The following is a 24,581-nucleotide window of genomic DNA, read 5'->3' as shown; positions in this document are numbered from 1 at the left end:
TAAACTAGTTGTGACACCAAAGGAGCCTGTGCACAATGGAACTGTAGGAAATAGGTACCTTTTAAAGTCATTTCATTGATAAAATTACATCTGAACCCATTTGACTTTTTTCTTCAAATATTTTTGCTGTTGAGCAGCTGTTTGCTTTTTATGTACATTGCCTTTGAAGTGTGTGTGTATGTATATTTGTATGTATGTACATATATATGTTATGGATAATCCCTACAACTTCGTACATTCTAATTCATAGCAATTTGGCATTTCATTTTCAGTCTCTTAGAAATTTTTATAGCAATTGAAAACTGTATAGGGGGAAATTTTTAAATGAAAAAAACAAAGAAGCCATATTATAAATGATACATCTTGTAGAAAAAAGGAATATATTCTCTATATTATATTATAAAGAGTTCAACTTCATGTAAAGAAATATTCTTTTTAAGCTAAATTAGAAGATCCTTAATGGTAATAATTTTGTTAACATGTACATTTGATAATAAAAGTACATGATGGGCTTATGTAGATAAGTCACCTGAAATACAAGGTTAATAGGCAACATTAAAAAAAAAATGAATTATCAGTAATTTTGTACATCTAAGTTCGCAGTTTACTTTCACAACATAGGTATGCAGACAGTTTGTTTAGATGTTTAATTTTTCCCCCCATCTGTTCTGTCAAAATTATTGATTGAGTAGTAAGTCACTCCAGGGCATGCATTATCTCCTTATAATTGCATGGTTTAGGTATACTGTGTGGCCTGTGAGCAAGATAAAAGAGATGTTCCTTCAGCCAACTTATAAATCTGAATTGGAATGAGAATGATTCATTCATTCATGATGTGAGGTGAGTCTTTTTTTAAGTTCCTTTAGTTAAATTTAATGTACTAAAAATGTCACGTTCTAAGGGTCTTTAATTTTACCATTTAAAATATAAAAAAATTTGTCTTAAGGGAAAAAAGCAATAGTTTTATAAAAGTCATTTAGAATGAAGTTTTAAAAAACACTTCTTTTTATCCAGTTATATAATCTACCTTTGGCCACTCTGAAGCTTTTATCTCAATATGGCAGAGAATGAAATAATTTCTGATTCTTAGTAAAAAAAAAAATTAAAAGAATAAAACTTTGCTTCTATTAATCAGTCATTAAGCATTTATTAAGTGCCTGTTATATGCCCAAAACTGTGCTGTATCCTGGGAGTACAGAGACAAAAATGAAATTAGTCTTGCTCTTGAAGAGTGGATCAGGGAGAGAAAACATATATTTAAGAATGTGCAGAATATGGGCCAAAAAGAAAGAACAAGGTAAATTGGGTGGATCAGGAAATGCTTCATGTAGAAGAATGTTAAGTAATATTCTTGTATTTTTATGTAACTTAACTGTATTATCATTGAGAGAAGACATGCTTCTTCCTCCCTCTTTTATTCCTATCTTGGAATCTGGCTAACTATAGTTGCTTCGTAAAGGTATACCAGTGACTGTTAAAGACTTTTGTATGGAGGGAGTCAATAAGCAGGATTGTTGTGTTTCATATACACTAATTATCTGTAATCAGAATTGCAACAAAGCATTGGTTCATCCTGGGTAAATTTTGAAAGTTGTAATCTCTAGAATGTGAAACTTGTGCAGATGATAGTGTCCAGTAGATGTTTTGAGCTTTCACTATAATACATGTAATTTAATTTAGCATAAAATATTAACACATCATTAAAGAACTAGTTTTCTCATCTTAATAATATGCTCAGCATGGCATGGTTAATAATACTTTAGTTTTGGAGTTGGGAAGAACTGAGTTCATGCTCTGACTTTTCATGTACTACTGAACTGTGTAACATTTAACTTTAGCGTCTCTAAGCAAGTCTTTAATCTTACAAATTGCACCTAAATTGTGGATCTTTTTTCATACTGGGTGTTCTTTACATCAACAAAGACACAGGTCTGGAAAACAAAGTATGCACTGATAATAATAACCACCATTTATGTAGCATGGTAGCACTTTAAAATTTGCAGTTGCTTTGCATATATATTCTATTTTTTTTACCTTCAACAACCCTGTGAGATAAGTGTTGTTGTTGTTATTATTTTGCAGTTGAGGAAACTAAAAGTAAGAGAGGTTAAATGATTTTCTCAGGGTCACACAAATACTAAATATCTGAGGTGAAATTTGACTTAACGTCCTCTCTTGGACTATTGTAATTTGAAATATAAAGTGAAAAAGATGTAAAATATATGTGGATTTAAAATTTTACTTTAAAGCTTTATGACAATGATTTTTGGAGCCAGGTTATCAGTATCAGAATTTTACTTGTATTGTGTGTGTGTGTGTGTGTGTGTGTGTGTGTGTGTGTGTGTGTGTGTGTGTGTGTGTATTTTCACAAGCCCCTATATTGATGCCTTATCCTGGTATAGAGGTGATTAGATGCTCCTGAAAGATATTTCAGGAAAGCACAAACAGGCAAATCTCACAAAGTTGTAAAGATGGTAAATGTGCCCCAGGATGAGTTAAAAGCCTTTATCTTTTGCCCAGCCTCAGAGCAATTCCATTTGGAAAGGTTTGTCACCTGAAGATTGGCCAACATTTCCCCCCCTAAGACAACAGCTCATTAAGATGACATACCAAATTAAGAAGGTTATGATTTTCTTTGGTGAAAGAAATATTAATGTCAACAAAACCACAAATTAAGTTTTAATGGGCATATTTTGACCTACAGCATTTTCATATCAATCGAGTAAATTGTATTTATTGGAATTTTACTGTATATTTTAGTATTTTTCACTTTTTTGTTACATCATTTGTTACATTTAAGTTTTAATTAATTCATATAACAATTAGGAAATAGTCCCAGGAGGCAGCTAGGTGGCACAGTGGATAGAACACCAGCCCTGAATTCAGGAGGACCAGAGTTCAAATCTGGTCTCAAACACTTAACACTTCCTAGCTGTGTGACCCTGGGCAAGTCACTTAACCCCAGCCTCAGGGAAAAAAAAAAAAAAAAGAAGGAAGAAATAGTCCCAGTTGAACCTTTTTGATGAGGAAAACCCACAGAGGCCAGAAAGAAAAGAGCCAGATATTAACATTGTATACCATTTAGTGTCATTTAAAGAAAGGTGATACAATTAAAGGAAAGAAGGAAATCTGTCTTTAAAAGATATAGTCTGTTGAATGAAGTGTGTTGTGTCATAAGTATATGAGTATGAAGTTGAACTGAAGTCTTAAATATCTTAAAAGATATAATTTGACAGTAAAGAATTCTCCATTAAAGGATTATGGAGGCTCTATGTTCAGGTTTTTTTTTTTTTTTTAATAATCTGTATAAATTGAGTTGGCATATAAAGCCAACAAAGAGTGCCTATTTTCCTCCAAATTAAATAATACTTAAGTTCTTATGAATATAGCTATAATACATGATTTATATATATATATACATAAATATACACATAGACATGAATATGCATACATATTATATATATATATATATATACACACACACAAACATATATATAATCCATCACTTAAAGATTGCATGCATGTTAAGAAGGAAACATTTATATTTTGGAAATTGTTGTTCATTTTATATTGTACAAGCTGTATAAAATCTATTTTACTTTAATTTGAAACAGATTTTTCTATAATGCAATTTAATTTTTTTCATTTGCTTATTTCTCTTCAAAAATAAAACCTTTTTTATGCAGTCACTTTCCCTTCTGGCTGTAAACCAGGTATTTAAACAAAAATAAAGGGTTGCCAGTTTTGCCAGCTGGGGATGAGAACCCGGCTGGTGATATGCGGGTTCGGGAGGCAGTTAATCCAGCTTTTATGCTTTTTATGGTTTTATGAAAAAAGAGGTTAAAAACCACATTTGGCTCTTTTTTTGGGACCACTGTTTTGTTGCTATTGTGGGAATGCAGTAAAAGATTTGCTGAGACCTAAAAATTTTTGTTGTTATTAAGTTAAATACTGTGTAAATTAGTTATGTCCCACATGCAGTATGCCTTTCTTATTGGCCATACATTATGTCCTTATGCAATAACCAAAAATCTGGGCCATTTAAAAGTTATGACTGGACAACTTATTCCAAGTTAAATATGCAAATAATCTTTTACTTTTTCACATTACTTTTTTTTTTAACTTTATTACCCCTAAGTTTTTTTTTCACGAGTGAAAATAAATGCTTAGCATTTAAAGTATTTTTTCCTCCAGAAGTATAAAGTTACGTTGTGAGACGACTTCTCCCTTATAATTTTTTACTTAGATTGTAAAGTACCAAAGGCTTTCTTTTTTAAAAGGAGGTGTTACATTCCTCCTTTCTTAAGGTAATGATTGTTTCCCTTAATTCTTTTTTTTTCCTGTCCACCAAAACAAAATGTAGTAGTTGCTTTCAGAATTCCTTAGATTCTGCCTAATCGAAATATTTTTCTTTTAAAAAGAATATTTGTAGGAAATAAAGTTGGGTGTGTGTGTGTGTGTGTGTGTGTGTGTGTGTGTGTGTGTAAAACGAATCTAGTTATTAACATAGCATCCACTCAGTAAATTCACATTTTATTAATTCATTTTAATTTCTTACTTTTGTTCATAAAAATTATTCAAATATGGGATGGCTCTTTGGTCTCTAGGTTTTGGTATAGATAGATAATTACTTTGTAGTCTATCCTTTGAACCCAGATTTAAACTTTAATTCAGACACTCTGGTCCCTATTCTTTTCTCCCTACCTCTCTAAGCAGTCAGAAACTAGAAAGAACATTGGATTTGGAATCAGTGGACCTGAGTTTGAATTTTGGTTCTATTTCATGTTATATAAGTGAATTTGGGCTTGTATACCACCTCTTTGGGCTTCAGTTTTTCTCATCTGTGAAATGAGTATATTTTAATAGATAACCTTTTAGTTCCCTTGGAACTCTAGGTTTAGTCTGTAATCCTTTTAATGATAACTCTTAGACTTCTAAAATGATTAAAAAGAAAAAAATAAAAGCATCATAAAATATAAACATTAAAAATCTGAACCATGAGCATAGCTGTATTAGTTTATCCTGTAGATTACTATGAACTCTTTTGAAATCATGGAGAATTTCTTTTAAGAAACTAGTTTATTCTATATAATGTCTTGGATCTGCATATTCTTTCCCTTTCTTTTTCATGTAATTGTTCTTTGATATTTTTTCTTCAAAATGTCTACTGGTATGAATGCTTTCTCCTTCTGGCTTAATATCTCTGGTAATTTTTTTCTCCAAAAGTAACAACATATATACATAATTATAAGATCATGTCTAAAAGGAAAGATCTGGTATTGGATGTTTACCATTTCCTTCTACATCATACATTTACAGAAAAAAATTTCTGAGTTGTATAAAAAAATCTCTTTTGTCTGGTTGCACATATCCATATCATGTAAAACACTGAAATAAAAAATGTGTTGTATTTAATATGGTTTTTCTTGACTTATTCAAGATAGTAAAATTTATTTTTAAACTTACTTTTATGTATAGCAAGATAATTTGAATGTCATTTTTATATACTAGGAATAAGTTTAAATGGATATTATATTTACTTAGCATAAAATTTTTGCCTTAATAAAATGGAGGTGTGGGCAATTAATATTTTCTTAATAAGCCAAAAGATGATGTGTTGAATTTCTATTTTTTCAAAGATTTTTCTTAAAAACTTCAACTGTTTAGGAATTTTGAGAGTTTAAAAAATTCATACAAAGGCTGTCAGTATGTATTCTTTCTTAAATTTTTTTTCTAGGCCCTATAAATAAAATCAGCTTGTTCTTTTTCTCTTCATCTTTTAGCAGGCGGAAAGTTCATGGATTTCACTAGGGAATTAAGGCCTATTAAAATTATTTCATTGGTATATCCTCAGACTAACCAGTGGCTTGAGATTTCACCAAAGGGAAATAACTAGCTACCACTGGCTGGAACCTTATTTCATTTTAATCCATTGGTGCTCTTATGATTGATTGACTTGACATGCTATATGGTTATGCTTGGCCTTTTGTATGGGTGCCCTGTGAATAGTTTCTGGTGTAACATGGGTCTTGTAACAGTCAAAGATGTGGTGGGATAAAAGGCCATGTGTGGGCAGCATCTCAGAGCTGCTCACCCAAGCATGGGAGGAATGGAACAATTTCAGTAAGAATGTGGGTTTCAGTGCAAGCCCTTAAACGTGGTTTAATTGTTTTCCTACTTTGTCTTTTAGGTCTTAGAAGACAATGACTATGGCCGTGCAGTAGACTGGTGGGGTCTGGGCGTTGTCATGTATGAAATGATGTGTGGGAGATTGCCTTTCTACAACCAGGATCATGAGAAGCTTTTTGAGCTAATACTAATGGAGGACATTAAATTTCCTCGAACTCTTTCTTCTGATGCAAAATCCTTACTTTCAGGACTCTTAATAAAAGATCCAAATAAACGGTAAGACTGAAATAATGCTTATAGAAAATAATTACACTCTTATGAAAGCTTTCCAGTCGGGTTCCTTTTGAAAAAAGTTCCAGATTATGCTTTTTTCATTTGACATCTAAGTTTAAAACATATATTTACTTTTTTTTTAAACCCAAACCTTATATTTCCTCAGTCTTCCCACAACATGAACATTAAGTAGAGCATTCTGAGCATCTGTATTCAGAAGGGCTGTGACACTTATGTTGCTGTCCATATTCCACTTGATGTTTCTTAAGTGTCCCCATGATTTGATTTCTTATATACCAGGCTACAATGTAGCCTTTCTTCTTTTGTGCTTCCTTTTCTTGGAAGTATTGTCATTTATAACAGATCAATATCCATCAATACTTCTATACTTTAGATAATCTAAAAAGTAGATAGTTGGAATATTTGAAAAACATGTTAATGTATATTTATACATAATTATATCTATATTTCATCTATTTAATAAACAGTTATTAAGAGCCTGCTATGTACTAGGCATTGTACTACACACGCTAGAGCATAAAGATAAATCTCAGCATATACCCTCCCTCAAGAAGTCTATGTTGTATTGGAAAGGAGAACAGGTGTGTGTGTGTATGTGTGTGTGTGTGTGTGTGTGTGTGTGTGTGTGTGTGTGTGTGTGTGTGTGTTTGTGCATACACACACATACATACCTTACATACATACATACACACATACACACACATGGCAACTACAGTACTGACAACTAGACCAGGAATTCTTTTAACTTTTTTTAGGGCATTGTACCACTTTGAAAATGTGATGAAGCCAGCAGGTCCCTTTTCAGATCATATATATTTTTTTAAAATAATAGCTTTTTAAACTTTAAATAAACTTTTAAAACTGGAAACAAGTTTAAGAACCTCTGAAACTAGAGAGAACATAGATCTTTTGTAGTAAGTGACATTTCAGCAGACTCTTGATGGTATCTAGGGGGATGCTCCAAGACATAGTGAGGAAAGAATGCAATCTAAATATGGTAGACAGTCTGTGCAAAGGCAGGAAATGTATAGAATGAAACATAGACCATTTTAACTGACATGTATGTGAAGAAGGATAATGTTAGAAAAAAGCCTTAAAGAGAAAGTTGAAATTCAGTTGTGAAAAACTTTTTAAAAAAAAAAAAAAAACAACACTTACCAGAAGAGTTTATATTTTGTATTCTTACAGGAAAAGGAGGAGCCATTAGAGCTTCTTGATCTAGTGATCATATAGTCACCATGCTTTTGGAATTTCAGTTTGGCCACTGTGTGTAGGAGAGAGTAAAGAAGAGAGCAAAAGTGAGCAGATAGTGGTGAGGAATTAGATGATTGGTTGTATTAGTGGAGAGAGGACATATGCAGGAGATGTTGGACAGATAGAATGTGCAAAACTTTGCAACTAATTGCTTATAGAAAATAAGAAATAAGGAGCAGTTAAAGATGATTTCTAAGTTGCATCCTTGTGTGACTAGAACAATGTGCTATGCCCTTAGTAGAATTATAGAAGTTAGGAAGAAGTAAATGAGGTTTTGGGGAAAATAATAAAAATAGCTAGCATTTATATAGTACATTAATGTTTGAAGTGATTTTACAAACATCTCATTTACTCTTTGCAATCTTGAATGTGGGTGCTGTTATTATCCCTCATTTTGCATTTAAGGAAAATGATGCAAATGTTAAGCTTCTTGCTCAGAGTCACATTTCAAGTGTTTTGAGTGAGGATTTGAACTGAAGTTTTCATGACTCCAAATCTAACATTTTATCTGTTGTTCCACCTGTTTTTCTGTAAAAAGGTTTTTTTTTGGGGGGGGCTCATATTATTTCTTCCCTTTATACCATTGAAGTACTACTTTATGTTTCTTTCTGGTAAATTCTTTTATTTAATTTTCATTGGCATATAAGGTTTCAGCCACACTTTTAACCTTTCTTTAAGAACTTGTCATGAGAAGAACCAGGAGATCTTTGTCCATGGCAATAAGAAGGTTATACAATGATCAATTCTGATGGATGTGGCTCTCTTCAACAAAGAGATGACTCAGACCAGTTCCACTTGTTCAGTGATGAAGAGAACCATCTTTACCCAGAGAGAGAACTGTGAGAACAAAGTGTGGAACACAACACAGCATTCTCACTCTCTCTGTTGTTATTTGCTTACATTTTATCTTCATTCTCATTTTTTTTCTGGTTTGATTTTATTTTTCTTGTACAACAAGATAATTGTATAAATATGTATGCATATATTGGATTTAACATATATTTCTACCATGTTTAACATATATTGGACTACTTGTCATCTAGGGAAGGGGGCAGGGGAAGGGGAGAAATTGGAACACAAGGTTGGGCAAGGGTTAATGTTGAAGAATTATCCATGCATATGTTTTGAAAATAAAAAGCTTTAATTTAAAAAAAAAAAAGAATTCATTTTATGACAGCATGGAAATTTTACTTATTATTATCTTTTATTTTAAATTAAGTTTATCCTGAAGTTCCATTTTGATCAGGACATATTTCACAGATTTTATTACTTTGAATAACAATGAATATTTCAGGCAGTCCATAGATGTTAGAAAACACTCTAAAAGGGCTGCATTTTTCTTTCACATAAATGTCAAAAAATATATCCATGATTTTGACTTGATTTTCTTGGTTGGCACCTATGCTTAGAAAGCATCTGTCAATGTGATGAGCTAGAAGGAGTACTTGATTTAAAACCAGAAGCCCACACTCTGCCATTTATAAGCCTTATGATCTAAGGCAAATCATTTTTGGATCTTCAGTTCCTTCATCTGTAAAAGTATCTGCTGTATCAGCCTCACAGGGTTAATTTCAGTTGTTATCATATTCACATATTTTGCTATCATAAATAAATCTTAAGTAACTATAAAGTTACATTAGTAATCTTTGAGAATTAAGGACTATTCTTGAAAGTTGAAAATAAAAGAAGGGCCTCTTCAGAGGAATTTTGTAGTTCAGTTTTCTCTCTTCTAACTTCTCTTTCCAAATTTCAACACAAACTTAATCTAACATAAACTTAAAATATTTTAAGCCTCCAATTCATTCATAGGTTGGCATAAGCTCATTAGTCTACAGCATCTGTCCTACATATTGATGGCTATATGTACACAGATACACACACACACACACACACACACACACACACACACACACACACACACACACACATATATATATATATACATATACATATATAATTTTAGGATCTTATATTTATAGTATCTTATATGTGCCAAATCATTCTTACTTTGGCCATTGGCCACCATGTACATATGTACATATATATATTTCTATATGTTTTCTTTTAGGAGTAACTTAGCCCTAGATTTATCCTTTTTATCTTATATTTGTATTGTCCCACAGCATTGAAAATATTTTTTAATGGAGAAATGTAAGACCTTAAATTTAGCATATAAAGGAAACTTAGAGATCATTTGGTCATTGCAATCTACATGTTTTGCAGATGAAGGGCCTGAAGTCCAAAGAAATTAAGTGTCATGTTAGGTCACGTTGTTATTGAACTAGACTAGATATAATCTCCTGCTTCCAAATCCAGCCAGCTTTTCACTGTATTAACTAACTCCTACCCTGAGGAAAGGGGCACTGATGTTTTGTTTTACCTGAAGCCAATAATACCAGGGGTTACATTTAAGATTTCTACTGTCATAGATTTAGGATCTGAAACTATCAGGGTTTTTAAAAACTCTTTTTTAATGTGTTACAAAGCCACAAAGATACATAATACTGTTAAAATGATCAGTACATGTGTTCCTTGAACTGAATAGAGACCTCTCAGAAAAAACATAATTCCATGTAAATATATTACATACTTTAAAGAAAGGGGGAATAATGGTTTCTGAGATATATGAATTTTAAGAGTTATGAATCTACAGATAATTGAGAATTTGCTTTGGGATCCATATCCTAGGATTTATAATTTATGAACACTAAAAAGAGAGAATTTATTTGAACTGAATGCCACAGATCAAAGTGGCTCCCTCTTTTAAGGAGTTTATATCTGTGATTTTATCCGTGTTTGAAGTTCTCAGGTGGGGGGGGGGAGCAGGAGTAAGAGGGAGGAGCAATTTCTCTCAGCCATACTAATAAGCAACTTCTCTTTAGTACATAGCCAGCATGTTCTTTGAGTCCCTGAGAAGTGAAATGGCTTGTCCAGGATCATGTAGCCAAACCCTGGTCTTACCAAAGCCAATTCTCTAGCTACAGTCCTATGCTGCCCTTCCTATTTTGTAACAACTGACAAGTTTGCAAGAATTTTACATATGTTGTCTCATAGGATTTCATAACAACCTTGTGAGATAGATATAATTATTATGCTCATTTTATAGATGAGGAAACTGAGGCACAGAGATTAAAAGATTTGTCCATACTCACAAAAGTAGCTTCTAAAACATAATTGCAAACTCAGACCTTTCTGATTCTACGTCTAACATTATGCACTGTGCCACCTAATTAATCACTAATTATTATATTAGTTGACTTTCAAGTCTGATAATAACACTTGTAAGTCATTTGGTAACTACAAATGAAGGCAACTATCAATATATAAACTTTTCATATTATGAAAGCATTTGATATATTTTTTTACTTCCTTAATTCTAAAGTATTCCTCGCCAGTTCTTTGGATATATTTTTAGATGTTGCATAATGTAGATGTTAAAGAATGGAAAATTCATTGACAACAGGAGGATGACTTAAGAAAATTTATAATTTTTAATGTATCAATTATGTAGACTTAAAACATCCACACTGCAAAAATTGTAGAAAACTATTAACTAGTGAAAGGAGATAGAAAACATTCTGAGTAAACTGTCATGAAAGTTTCTCAAAACATATTTCCTACTTCTATCCAAGAATCCAAGGTTTCTCTGCCCCCTTTTCAAAATACTTTCTATTGGGGGTCATTTCAGACTGTGAAGAAAGCCTGTCTACCTTCTCTTGGCCTGATTATTCCCTTTCAGCTTTCAAGAGATTCATATAGAAGTGAATTCTTCTATTTGATTCCTTCAGATTTTGTGTGCTTATAATACTAGCTCTGCTCTGGATTTTAAGAAGAGAAATGACCTATTTTTTAGTACCTCAATTTCTTTCCCTTTCTATTCTCCCCATATTCTTGGCATTTCTGAGAAGAGTTTGATTTCAGCTTTTTCATTGTCTCCTCAGAAATTCAAATAAGTCATTTAATTAAGCAACAAAATTATTCAGCATGTAATTATAAAGATATTGGTTTTCAAGGATAATGTGGGAAATCAATCTTGAGTGTATTATAAGCATACCTATTGTTGTCTGGATGAATAGTACCAAGAGCAAATTTCATCCAACCATAAGTTGGTATGCAGTTGAACTATATTTTTCAAAGAATATATTTTTATCACAATTGTGCTTAAGTAACAGTTATTGGTGTCAGCAACAAAAAGCATTTATTAAGTATCATCTGTGTATAAAGCACTTTGCTCAGCAAAGGGGGAACCCTTATGGAATAAAGCCTGCTAAAAATCAATTTCTTTCCTAACTACAAGTCATTCCCAACCACCATTTTGATACTTTGTTAAAATGTTTTTATGTATTAATATGTTTCAACATAGTAATAGTATGTATGAATTTAAGCCAGATACTGTTTTTTGGAAAGTGACTTAAAATCCTAAAATGAAAATTTCATAAATTAGTTTTTTTCCTAATGGTAGTCTTTTAATTAATTTTTCTACCCAGATTTTTAGCCATCATTAATGGCCTATATCTCAAGTCAAACATGATTTATGTATGGCCAAGCTATGTTTTGATTTGAAAATTGAGCTGGGGGGGGGCACATTTATGTTTTCAATTATGATGCTCAGAATGTATTCTGTTCTGGGAAGGTGCTTACTAATAGTTTGTCCAAGAATAGACTGTTATACAGTCTCAGTGAAACTTTCTTTGCTTATATAGTTAATATCTATTTAATCTTCTTTTTTCCCTGATAGCCTTGGTGGAGGTCCAGATGATGCAAAAGAAATTATGAGGCACAGTTTCTTTGTTGGTGTAAATTGGCAAGATGTGTATGATAAAAAGGTAGGAAATGCCTTATGGCAGAATATTCTATTTTGGGCTCATATGCTGAAATGAATGTACTACTAATTTATGAAAGAACACATGAGTTTTATTAGTTTACAAAAAATGTCATTGATTACTTTGAAGCTCAGATTGAAATTACCACTTAATTTCTTACCAATTTACTTTGGAGTTCATGATTTGGATGAGTCCCCAAACTACATTTTTCTTCCATAGTGAATATGATCAAGTAGTTGGTTTTCTTCTTGCTGATGTAAGAGAAATTTGTTCATTAGTTTCCTTTTTGTTTCTGATTTGGGAATCTCTGTGCATTTTGAAACATAAAGAACCAACAACATTAGATCTAATTACAAAACTTGCTTTTATTGCCATCTATTTATTATTCCTTATTTTTAAAGAACACTGTCATATTGGCTTAAACTCAACATCAGAGATAGAGTGTGATTGCTCTCAGCTGGCTTACATGTACCATTCATGAGTCTTCTTTGGGTTGCTTACAAGCCCAGATGAATTTATGTTAATATAGTATCACATCTTTCTCACTTAAACAGATATAACTCCTTTGCTGTCAATAATTTTTTTTCTGTGTTTGGAAAAGGAAAATTGTTCCTATTGTAATTCTTACGTGTATAATTAATCTTACTGCTAAGGCCTGGACATTGAGCGGAAGTATTTTAATTGATTTCGACATTTTGATTTATAGAAGCCTTTTTTAAAAAAGCTTAAAATAGTCTTTACAGGATTTAATAGGTCCTTTCCTATTCTGGTTTAATTCTTTTATTACATTTATTTCAAACTGCTGCCAATTTTATCATCTTTTTAAAACAACATCAACTAGTTATTTATTAACATTTAAATAAGCATTTTTTTATGTCAAGCATTCTAATTTCTTTGTGCTTACAGTAAAGCTAGAATGATGTCATCTATAATGAACACTTGTATTGCCACAGTGAAATCATATTAATATGTGTTAGTTTTTGTTATTATAGGCAATAAAAATGCTGTTATCCAGCTTGTTCCCTAGTGTTGATGAAATGAAGCAAAGTCATATGAAAGTTACATATCATGAAGTTATGCTCAAAGGTATTTTGAGAACAATACAAAACTCTTGCAGCTGATGAAGCTGTGTACATTTTCAAGACTCTCTTTCAATCGCTTCTGTCCACTAATGTGCTACCTTTAAGAAGTACATTAAGAATAAATGGAAGAGATTATGGAGAATTTTTTAAAAAGTCTGTTTAAGTGTTCTAAAGAAACTGAAGACAGAAACTAGTTTTATGTTCCAGAAACCTTATTTGTAGTCAGAATTTTCATTAGTACACAAAGTTAAAAGCTTCCACTGAATTCTGTCACATTGGCATATGTGGTCCAAATGATGAAAACTTAATCAAGTAGTGTGGCATTTCCTTAGGGTATTGTACACTGCTAGCAGTAATAATGGCCTCAAGTTTCAAAGCAAGGGAAAATAACAGTATTGTCAAGTCTTTGTGACACTGAATCTTGGTTCTGCCACAGTTGTAATTGCAGGTCCTTGAGAACTTCCATTCAGTCATCTTTGCTTATATGCTCTGCTCACTTCACTCAGCATCAGTTCATGTAAGTCTTTTCAGGTTTTTCTAAGATCCATCTGCTCCTCATTTCTCATAGAACAATAGTATTCTGTTACATTCATATAACACAGTTTGTTCAGTGGGTATCCCCTTGATTTCCAGTTCTTTACCACCAGAAAGAGAGCGCCATAAATATTTTTGTACATATGGGTCCTTTTCCATTTTTTATGATCTCTGCAATACAAACCAGCTGGGTGAAAGGATATACATAGTTCCAAATTGCTCTCCGGAATGGTTGGATCACTTCCCAATTCCACCAACAATGCATTAGTGTTCTGCTTTTTCCACATCCTTTCCAAAATTTATCATTTTCCTTTTTGGTCATATTAACCAATCTGATCCATGTGAGATGGTACCTTAGAGCTGTTTTAATTTACATTTCTCTAATTAGTAGTAATATAGAATATTTTAAGACTATAAATGGCTTTAATTTCTTCATAAGAAAATTACTTGTTCATATCCTTTGAACATTTATCAATTGAGGAATGACTTGTATTCCTCTATATATCTGATACAATTTTCTATATATTTTAGGCATGAGGCCTGTGATGTTCTGTTGTCTCTAAACTGTGATCCTTCTCTGGGAGGAAGTTTCTTGTTTTGTTTCTCTAGATTGTAAAGCTCTTATCAGAATGTCTCCAAATCCAAAGGTTAGTCTTCCAGCCTCCAGCCTCTCCTCTTCCCCAATGTCTCCAGCCAGCACAAAGGTAGACATGGGAGTGAATCAGACTCTACCTCCAAGAGTGTGGGATTGTGGGTTTCCCAGAATTCAATCCTAGTTGTGAATCTCCTGGAAGTCCATGAGCAGGCTTTTCCTTTAGACTTGTGAATCTGTTGGACTTGCGAATCCACTGAATCCTGGCTCTGAATCTCCTTGAGCTTCCCTAAAGTTCTCCCAGGAAGTCCTCTCGTTGCCCAGTCCAGACTGACTGACCCCACTGAATCTTGGCTCCTTATATCCTCCCAGAGAATGGGCTTGTGAGTACTCCCTGGGCTTGTGGGAGCTCCTTAAAGGACCAGTGAGTGAGCTCCTTTAAAGGTATAAACTCCCTCAAAGATTTGAACTCTTTTAAAGGTATGAACCAAGAAGATTACCTTGTCTCAAGTTCTGGCCCATAACATCTGTAAGAATCCTAACAGAAGCCTGTAATAGAAACACTGGCTATAAAGATTGTTTCCCAGCTTTCTGTTTCCTTTCTAATTTTGGTTGCATTGGCTTTGTGCAAAAAACTTTAAAATGTAATGGAATGGGGGGGCGGAGCCAAGATGGCGGAGAAGATACACGCCACTGTGTAAGCTCCTTTCTTCCCTCACAACCAACTAGATTTAATCAGCCTCAGAAATAGCGCTGGACTGATAGAATCCACAAGGACTGGAAGCACAACTTACCAGCTGAAGAGTATCTGGAGTTTCAGCAGGAAAGGTCAGCTCCCAGGGGAGGAAGAAGAGAGGCCAGCGCAGACGGTGGGGTAGTGGCACACTGCGCTGGTCGCGCTGGGGAGGGCTCTGGGATCAGAGAATCCACTGACATAAAAGAATCTGGCACAGGCTGTTAGCTCTTCTCTGCTTATAAAACAGCAGTTCAGAGGAGAAATATAAGCCACTTTAAAATTTAAAACTAGATTGGATCTTCCCGGATCCCAGGGGTGACTCAGCAGATCTCGGCACTAGGGGTGTGGCCTACAAAGGCAATCCAGGCTTTCGCCTCGGGGTAGTTAAGAGATTGAAGAGTGGGCGGGGCTGTAACTCATAGTGCCTGGCTCGGCTGGCTGGAGGCTGTGGAACGGAAGTCCCAGAAAAGCGGAACCTTTGAACTGGGGACCGAGGTTTCTGGCAGACACTTCCCAGTTTCATCACAGGGGCTTTTCACGTCACCTGCTGCAGACATCCACGCCCCACCGGGACACATAGGCTAGGCTTTGAGTCGCCTTAACTGTTCAGTCTCAACCTCAGGGAAGCCTCTAAAACACAGCGCCCTCAGGGCACAGCAGTGCTAGTCACCTCTGAGGCACTTCCAGGGAGGGGGTGGGGAACTCTCTCCCAGAGCTCTCTCTTAGCTCAGGTGCAGGGGCCACTGCATCCATCCGGTCTGGGAGGAAGCTGGTAAAGAAATAAATAAATAATTTCCTACCCCAAGGACAGACCCCAAAAGATTTTTTAAGTATGAGCAAGAAGCCCAAAAAAAACATAGATTCCTTCTACACAGAGAAAGAGCGGGTATCCAACCCCGAGGAAGTTAGCAGCAGAGAATCAGCAGATAACAACCTAAAGGGGAACGATTCCTGCCCCCCATCACATAACTCTCTCCTTGAAGAGACTATTAAAAAGTTAAGAGAGTTTGAAGAAAAATGGGGAAAGGAAAGGGAAGCTATGATAGAGAATAACAACGTCCTGAAATTGGAGTTGGAAAAAATAAAGATTTCACAGGAGATGCAGGGAAACAAAATTAGTGAATTAGAAAAGGTAAAAAAATCACAGGAAAATAGGATTTCTGAATTGGAGAAGATAAAAAAGTCCCAAGAAAATAGGATTTCTGAATTGGAAAAAGAAAATAATTCTCAAAAAAAAATTAGTGAAATGGAAAAAAATTCAATAGAGCAAAATAATTCATTTAAAAACGAAATTGGGCATTTACAAAAAGAACTAAAAACTGTGAAAGAAGAAAATAACTCCTTAAAAGTCAGGATGGAACAAATAGAAATGAATGATTCACAGAGAACCCAAGAATCAGTCAAACAAAACAAAAAAAAAAAAATGAGAAGCTGGAGAACAACGTCAAATACTTACTGGGAAAATCTATAGACCTGGAAAATAGATCTAGGAGAGATAATCTGCGGATTATTGGACTTCCCGAAAACTATGACCAAAAAAAGAGCCTAGATTCTATTTTACAGGAAATTATCAAAGAGAACAGTCCAGAGATATTAGAAACAGAGGGGAAAGTGGATGTTGAAAGAATTCATCGAACTCCTTCTGAAATAGACCCTAAAAAAAGAACACCACGGAATATTGTGGCTAAGCTGCAGAATTACCACACAAAGGAGAAAATCCTGCAAGCAGCTAGCAAAAAACAATTTAAATACCAAGGTGCCACAATAAGGGTCACACAAGATCTGGCTGCCTCCACATTAAAAGATAGAAGGGCCTGGAACTTGATATTCCGAAAGGCAAAAGATCAAGGATTGCAACCAAGAATAAACTACCCAGCTAAGTTTAGCATCTTTTTCCATGGAAGAAGATGGTCATTCAATGAAATAGAGGAATTCCATATGTTTCTAAGAAAAAAACCAGACTTAAACAAAAAAATTGATCTACATCCACAAGACTGAAGAGAAACAGAAAAAGGTACACAGAACCCTTGAGAACTGTAACGCTGTTGTGGGTATATAGAAAGTACGCATGGATAATTTGATTTTACTGATATAAAAGAAAAAAAAAGGAGGGGGTGTAGTAAAGGGAAGGGGGTAGTATCAGAAAAAGGGGAGGGAGTGATAAAAAGAGGGAAACTACATCCCAGGAAGAGGCATAGAAAATACACCATATCTGAGGGAATTTAGAGAGGGGGAGAATCATTGTGTAAATCTTACTCTCATCAGAAGAGGCTCAACGAGTAAATAATTGTCATATTTGTTTTTCAGAGAATTCTCTCTCACCTCATTAAAAGGGGGGAGAGGAAAAGGGAAAAGGAAAAGGAGAATAAGGGGAGGGAGAGGGGAGGGATACTAAAAAAAGGGAGGGCTGTGCGTCACAAGGGGGGTCTATAAATTAAATATTGGGGAAGGGGTTCAGGGGGGTCAAGGGAAAAAGCATAATCTGGGGATAATATGATGGCAGGAAATACAGAATTAGTAATTTTAACTGTAAATGTGAATGGGATGAATGCTCCCATCAAACAGAGACGGATAGCAGACTGGATCACAAATCAGAACCCTACAATATGTTGTTTACAGGAAACACACTTAAAGCAGGGAGGTACATATAGAGTAAAGGTAAAAGGTTGGAGCAGAATCTATTATGCTTCAGGTAAAGCCAGAAAAGCAGGGGTAGCTATCCTTATCTCAGATCAAGCAAAAGCAGAAGTTGATCTAATTAAAAGAGATAAGGAAGGAAACTATATCCTGCTGAAAGGTAGCATAAATAATGAAGCCATTTCGATACTAAACATATATGCACCAAGTGGTATAGCATCTAACTTTCTAAAGGAAAAGTTAAGAGAGTTGCAAGAAGAAATAGACAGTAAAACTATAATAGTGGGAGATCTCAACCTTGCACTCTCAGATTTAGACAAATCAAACCACAAAACAAACAAGAAAGAAATTTAAAAAGTAAATAGAACATTAGAAAAACTAGGTATGATAGACCTTTGGAGAAAACTGAATGGCAATAGAAAGGAATATACTTTCTTCTCAGCAGTTCATGGATCCTATACAAAAATTGACCATATATTAGGACATAAAGATCTCAAAATTAAATGTAGGAAGGCAGAAATAATAAATGCCTTCTTCTCAGACCACAATGCAATAAAAGCTACATTCACTAAAAAGTTAGGGATAAATAGACCAAAAAGTAATTGGAAACTGAATAATCTCATCTTAAAGAATGACTGGGTGAAAGAGCAAATTATACAAACAATAATTTCACCCATGATAATGACAATGATGAGACATCATACCAAAATCTGTGGGATGCAGCTAAAGCAGTAATAAGGGGAAATTTTATATCTTTAGAGGCTTATTTGAAGAAAATAGAGAAAGAGAAGATTAACGAATTGGGCTTGCAACTTAAAAGGCTAGAAAAAGACCAAATTAAAAACCCCCAACCAAAAATTAAACTTGAAATACAAAAATTAAAAGGAGAAATCAATAATATTGAAAGTAAAAATACTATTGAATTAATAAATAAAACCAAGAGTTGGTTTTATGAAAAAGCCAATAAAATAGATAAACCTTTGGTAAATCTGATCAGAAAAAAGAAAGAGGAAAATCAAATTGTTAGTCTTACAAATGAAAAGGGGGATCTTTCCATCAATGAAGAGGAAATTAGAGAAATAATGAGTTACTTTGCCCAACTTTATGCCAATAAATTTGATAACTTAAGTGAAATGGATGACTTCCTCCAAAAAATATAGGCTTCCTAGATTAACAGAGGAGGAAATAAATTGCTTAAATAGTCCCATTTCAGAAAAAGAAATAGAACAAGCTATTAATCAACTCCCCAGGAAAAAATCCCCTGGACCAGATGGATTTACATGTGAATTCTACCAAACATTTAAAGAACAATTAGCCCCAATGCTGTATAAACTATTTGAAAAAATAGGGAATGAAGGAGTCCTACCAAACTCCTTTTATGACACAGACATGGTACTGATACCTAAACCAGGTCGATCGAAAACTGAGAAAGAAAATTATAGACCAATTTCCTTAATGAATATTGATGCTAAAATCTTAAATAAGATATTAGCACAAAGACTTCAGAAAATCATCCCCAGGATAATACACTATGATCAAGTAGGATTCATAACAGGAATGCAGGGCTGGTTTAATATTAGGAAAACTATTAGTATAATTGACCATATTAATAATCAAATTAATAAAAACCATATGATCATCTCAATAGATGCAGAAAAAGCATTTGACAAAATCCAACATCCATTCCTACTAAAAACTCTTGAGAGTATAGGAATAAATGGATTATTCCTTAGAATAATCAGGAGCATATATTTAAGACCTTCGGTAAGCATAATATGCAATAGAAATAAACTGCAACCTTTCCCAGTAAGATCAGGAGTGAAACAAGGTTGCCCACTATCACCATTACTATTCAATATAGTACAGAAACGCTAGCCTCGGCAATAAGAGCCGAGAAAGAGATTCAAGGAATTAGAGTAGGAAATGAGGAAATCAAACTATCACTCTTTGCAGATGACATGATAGTATACTTAGAGAACCCCAAAGACTCTGCTAAAAAGCTATTAGAAATAATTCAGAATTTTAGCAAAGTGGCAGGATACAAAATAAATCTACATAAATCCTCAGCATTCTTATATATCACCAACAAAATGCAACAGCAAGAGATACAAAGAGAAATTCCATTCCAAACAAATGTTGAGAGTATAAAGTATTTGGGAATCCATCTACCAAAGAATAGTCAGGAATTATATGAGAAAAATTACAAAACACTTGCCACAAAAATAAAGTCAGATTTAAATAATTGGAAAGACATTCAGTGCTCTTGGATAGGCCGAGCGAATATAATAAAGATGGCAATACTCCCCAAACTAATCTATTTATTTAGTGCTATACCAATCAGACTCCCAAGAAACTATTTTAATGACCTAGAAAAAATAACAACAAAATTCATATGGAAGAATAAAAGGTCGAGAATTGCAAGGGAACTAATGAAAAAAAAAGTCAGAGGAAGGTGGTCTAAGTGTACCTGATCTAAAGCTATATTATATAGCAGCAGTCACCAAAACCATTTGGTATTGGCTAAGAAATAGAACGGTAGATCACTGGAACAGATTAGATACAAAGGACAAAAAAGGGTACATCTATAGCAATCTAATCTTTGACAAACCCAAAGATACCAACATTAGGTACAAAAATTCATTATTCGGAAGAAACTGTTGGGAAAACTGGAAATTAGTATGGCAGGAATTAAATATGGACCCACACTTAACACCATATACCAAGATAAGATCAAAATGGGTCCATGATTTAGGCATAAAGAATGAGATCATAAATAGATTAGAGGAACAGAGAATAGTCTACCTCTCAGACCTGTGGAGGAGGAAGGAATTTATGACCAGAGGAGAATTAGAGATCATTATTGATCACAAAATAGAAGATTTTGATTACATCAAACTAAAAAGTTTCTGTACAAACAATACTAATGCAAACAAGATTAGAAGGGAAGTAACAAATTGGGAAAATATTTTTAAAAGGAAAGGTTCTGACAAAGGTCTCATTTCCAAAATATATAGAGAACTGACTCTGATTTATAGGAAACCAAACCATTCTCCAATTGATAAATGGTCAAAGGATATGAACAGACAATTCTCAGATGATGAAATTGAAACTATTTCCACTCATATGAAAGAGTGTTCCAAATCACTATTGATCAGAGAAATGCAAATTAAGACAACTCTGAGATACCACTACACACCTGTCAGATTGGCTAAAATGACAGGAACAAATAATGATGAATGTTGGAGGGGATGTGGGAAAACTGGGACACTGATACATTGTTGGTGGAGTTGTGAAAGAATCCAGCCATTCTGGAGAGCAATTTGGAACTATGCCCAAAAAGTTGTCAAACTGTGCATACCCTTTGACCCAGCAGTGCTGTTATTGGGCTTATATCCCAAAGAAATACTAAAGAGTGGAAAGGGACCTGTATGTGCCAAAATGTTTGTGGCAGCTCTTTTTGTTGTAGCTAGAAACTGGAAGTTGAATGGATGTCCATCAGTTGGAGAATGGTTGGGTAAATTGTGGTATATGAAGGTTATGGAATACTATTGCTCTGTTAAAAATGACCAGCAGGAGGAATACAGAGAGGCTTGGAGAGACTTAAATCAACTATTGCTGAGTGAAATGAGCACAACCAGAAGATCACTATACACTTCACAATACTGTATGAGGATGTATTCTGATGGAAGTGGAAATCTTCAACATAAAGAAGATCCAACTCACTTCCAGTTGATCAATGATGGACAGAAATAACTATACCCAGAGAAGGAACACTGGGAACCGAATGTAAATTGTTAGCACTACTGTCTATCTACCCAGGTTACTTATACCTTCGGAAGCTAATAATTAACGTGCAACAAGAAAATGGTATTTACACACATATATTGTATCTAGGTTATATTGTAACACATGTAAAATGTATGGGATTACCTGCCATCGGGGGGAGGGAGTGGAGGGAGGGAGGGGATAATTTGGAAAAATGAATTAAAAAAAATGTAATGGAATCAAAATTATTCATCTTGCATTTCATAATGTTCTCTATCTCCTTTTTGTTCATAAATTCTTCCCTTTTCCATAGATCTGATAGGTAAACTATTCCTTGTTCTCCTAATGCTTATGGTATCATGTACCCATTTTGACCTTTTCTTGATATATCTGGTGAGCTGTTGGTCAATGGCTAGTTTCTGTCATAGTGTTTTCCAGTTTTCCCAGCAGTTTTTGTCAAATAAAGAATTCTTAGTTCAGAAGCTAGAATCTTTGGGCATATCTAACAATAGCTTTTTATAGTTATTGATTGCTGTGTCCTATGTACCTAACCTATTTTACTGATTCACCACTCTTTATTAGTCAGTACCAAATAATTTTGATGAATGCCACTTTATAATATAGTTTTAGATCTGGGATGGCTAGGCTACCTTTCTTTGCATTTCCTTGATATTCTTGACCTTAAATTCTCTTAGATGAATTTTGTTACTATTTTTCTAGCTCTATAAAATAATTTTTAGCAGTTTGGCATGGCACTGAATAAGTAAATTAATTTAGATAGAATTATCATTTTATTATATTAGCTTGGCCTACCCATGAGCAAATGATATTTTCCAATTGTTTAGATCTGATTTTATTTGTGCAAAAAGTATTTGATAAAGTTGTACATATAATTCTTGGCAGGTAGATTCTCAAATATTTATCTTGTGTGCTGTTATTTTAAGTGGCATTTCTCTTTCTATTTCTTGCTGCTGGGCTTTGTTGGCAATATATAGGCATGCTGTGATGATCTATGTAGCCTTATCTCATGTCTTGCAACTTCACTATTTAAAGTAGTTTTTTAGTTGATTTTCTTAAGTGTCATCATATTATCTGAAGAGAATGATGGCTTTATTTCTTCTTTACCTATTCCTTCAATTTCTCTTTCTTCTTTTATTGCTAAAATTAACATTTCTAGTACTTCATTGAATAATAGTAGTGATAACGGGCCTCCTTGCTTAATCCTGATGTTATTGGGAAAGCTTCTTATCTGTCTTTCATATAGATAGATAGTGCTTATTAATTTTTTAGATAAATATTGTTTGTCATTTTAAGGAAAACTCCATTTATTCCTCATGCCCTCTAGTGTTTTTTAATAGGAATGGGTGGTATATTTTTGTCAAAAGCTTTCCCATTTGTGGAAATAATCATATGATTACTGTTGGTTTTGTTATTGACTTGGTCAGTTATACTGATGGTTTTCCTAATATTGAACCAGCTCTGCATTCCTGGTATGAATCCCAACTGGTTATAATGTGTTATCCAGGTGATAAATTGCAATAATCTCTTTGCTAACATTTTATCTAAATTTTTTGCATTGATATTCATTAGGAAGATTGGTGTGTAATTTTCTTTCTCTTGTTTTGACTTTTCCTGATTTAAGTATTAGCACCAGATTGTGTCATAAAAAGAATTTGGTATCCAGATACCTTCTTTACCTATTTTTTCAAATAACTTATATAGAATTGGAATTAATTGGTCTTTATTAGAATTCAGTTGTGAATTCATCTGGTGCTGGAGATTTTTTTCTTAGGGATATCATTGATAACTTGTTTAATTTCTATTTAATTCTTGTTTAATTAAGTTTTTATTTCATCTTCAGTTAATTTGGTTAATTTATATTTTTGTAAATATTCATCTATTTTGCTTAGATTATTAGATTTATTGGCAGGTAGTATGGGAAAATAGCTCTTAATTATGTTTAATATCTTTTCATTAGTAATGAATTCAACCTTTTCATTTTTGATATTAGTAATTTGATTTTCTTTTTTTAAATCAAATAAACCAGTGGCTTATTCATCTTAATTTTTTTCACATAAAACAAGTTCTTAGTTTTATTTGTTAGTTCAGTAGTTTTCTTATTTTCAATTTTATTAATCTCTCCTTTGTTTTTCAGAATTTCTGAATTGGTATTTAATTAGAGATTTTTAATTTGTCCCTTTGCTAGCTTTTCAAATAGCATGGCCAATTCATTGGTCTCTTCTTTCTCTGTTTTATTCGTGTAAGCCTTTAGATGCATAAAATTTCTTCTGAAAACTGCTTTGGCTAAGTCATATAAGTTTGGGTATATTATTGTCTTATTATTATCATTCTCTTGGATGAAATTATTTACTATTTCTATTCATTGTTTGATCCACTTATTTTTTAAGATTAAATTATTTAATTTCCAATTCATTTTTAGTCTCTCTTTATATGGTTCTTTATTGCATGTAATTTTTATTGCATTATAATCTGAAAAGGCTTCATTTAACATTTCTGCCTTTCTGCATTTGATTGTGAGGTTTCTGTGCTTTAATATATGGTCAATTTTTGTGAAGATTCCATATATTGCTGAGGAAAAGGTTTATTCCTTTCTATCTCTATTCACTTTTCTCCAGAAGTCTACCATATCTAAATTTTCTAAAATTCTGTTTATCTCTTTAACTTCTTTCTTGTTGTGATTAGATTTATCTAATTCTGAGAGTGAGAGGTCGAGA

General features: G+C 33.6%; 1 protein-coding gene across 4 annotated transcripts in view; it reads left to right on the top strand.

Moving 5' to 3' along the window:
- AKT3 (AKT serine/threonine kinase 3) overlaps nt 1-24,581 on the top strand; it is a 410,275-nt gene that overhangs the window by 341,188 nt on the left and 44,506 nt on the right. For all 4 annotated transcript variants that reach the window (XM_074262535.1, XM_074262536.1, XM_074262534.1 and 1 more), the window contains 2 exons: nt 6,191-6,405; nt 12,416-12,503. In XM_074262535.1, coding sequence (XP_074118636.1) covers nt 6,191-6,405; nt 12,416-12,503 — 303 coding nt within the window. The remainder of the gene's footprint in view (nt 1-6,190; nt 6,406-12,415; nt 12,504-24,581) is intronic.

Source organism: Sminthopsis crassicaudata, chromosome 4, assembly GCF_048593235.1.
Source record: "Sminthopsis crassicaudata isolate SCR6 chromosome 4, ASM4859323v1, whole genome shotgun sequence".
Classification (NCBI taxonomy): Eukaryota; Metazoa; Chordata; class Mammalia; order Dasyuromorphia; family Dasyuridae; genus Sminthopsis; species Sminthopsis crassicaudata.
The sequence above is the reverse complement of the archived record's forward strand: the minus strand, read 5'-3'. Positions and strand labels throughout refer to the sequence as shown.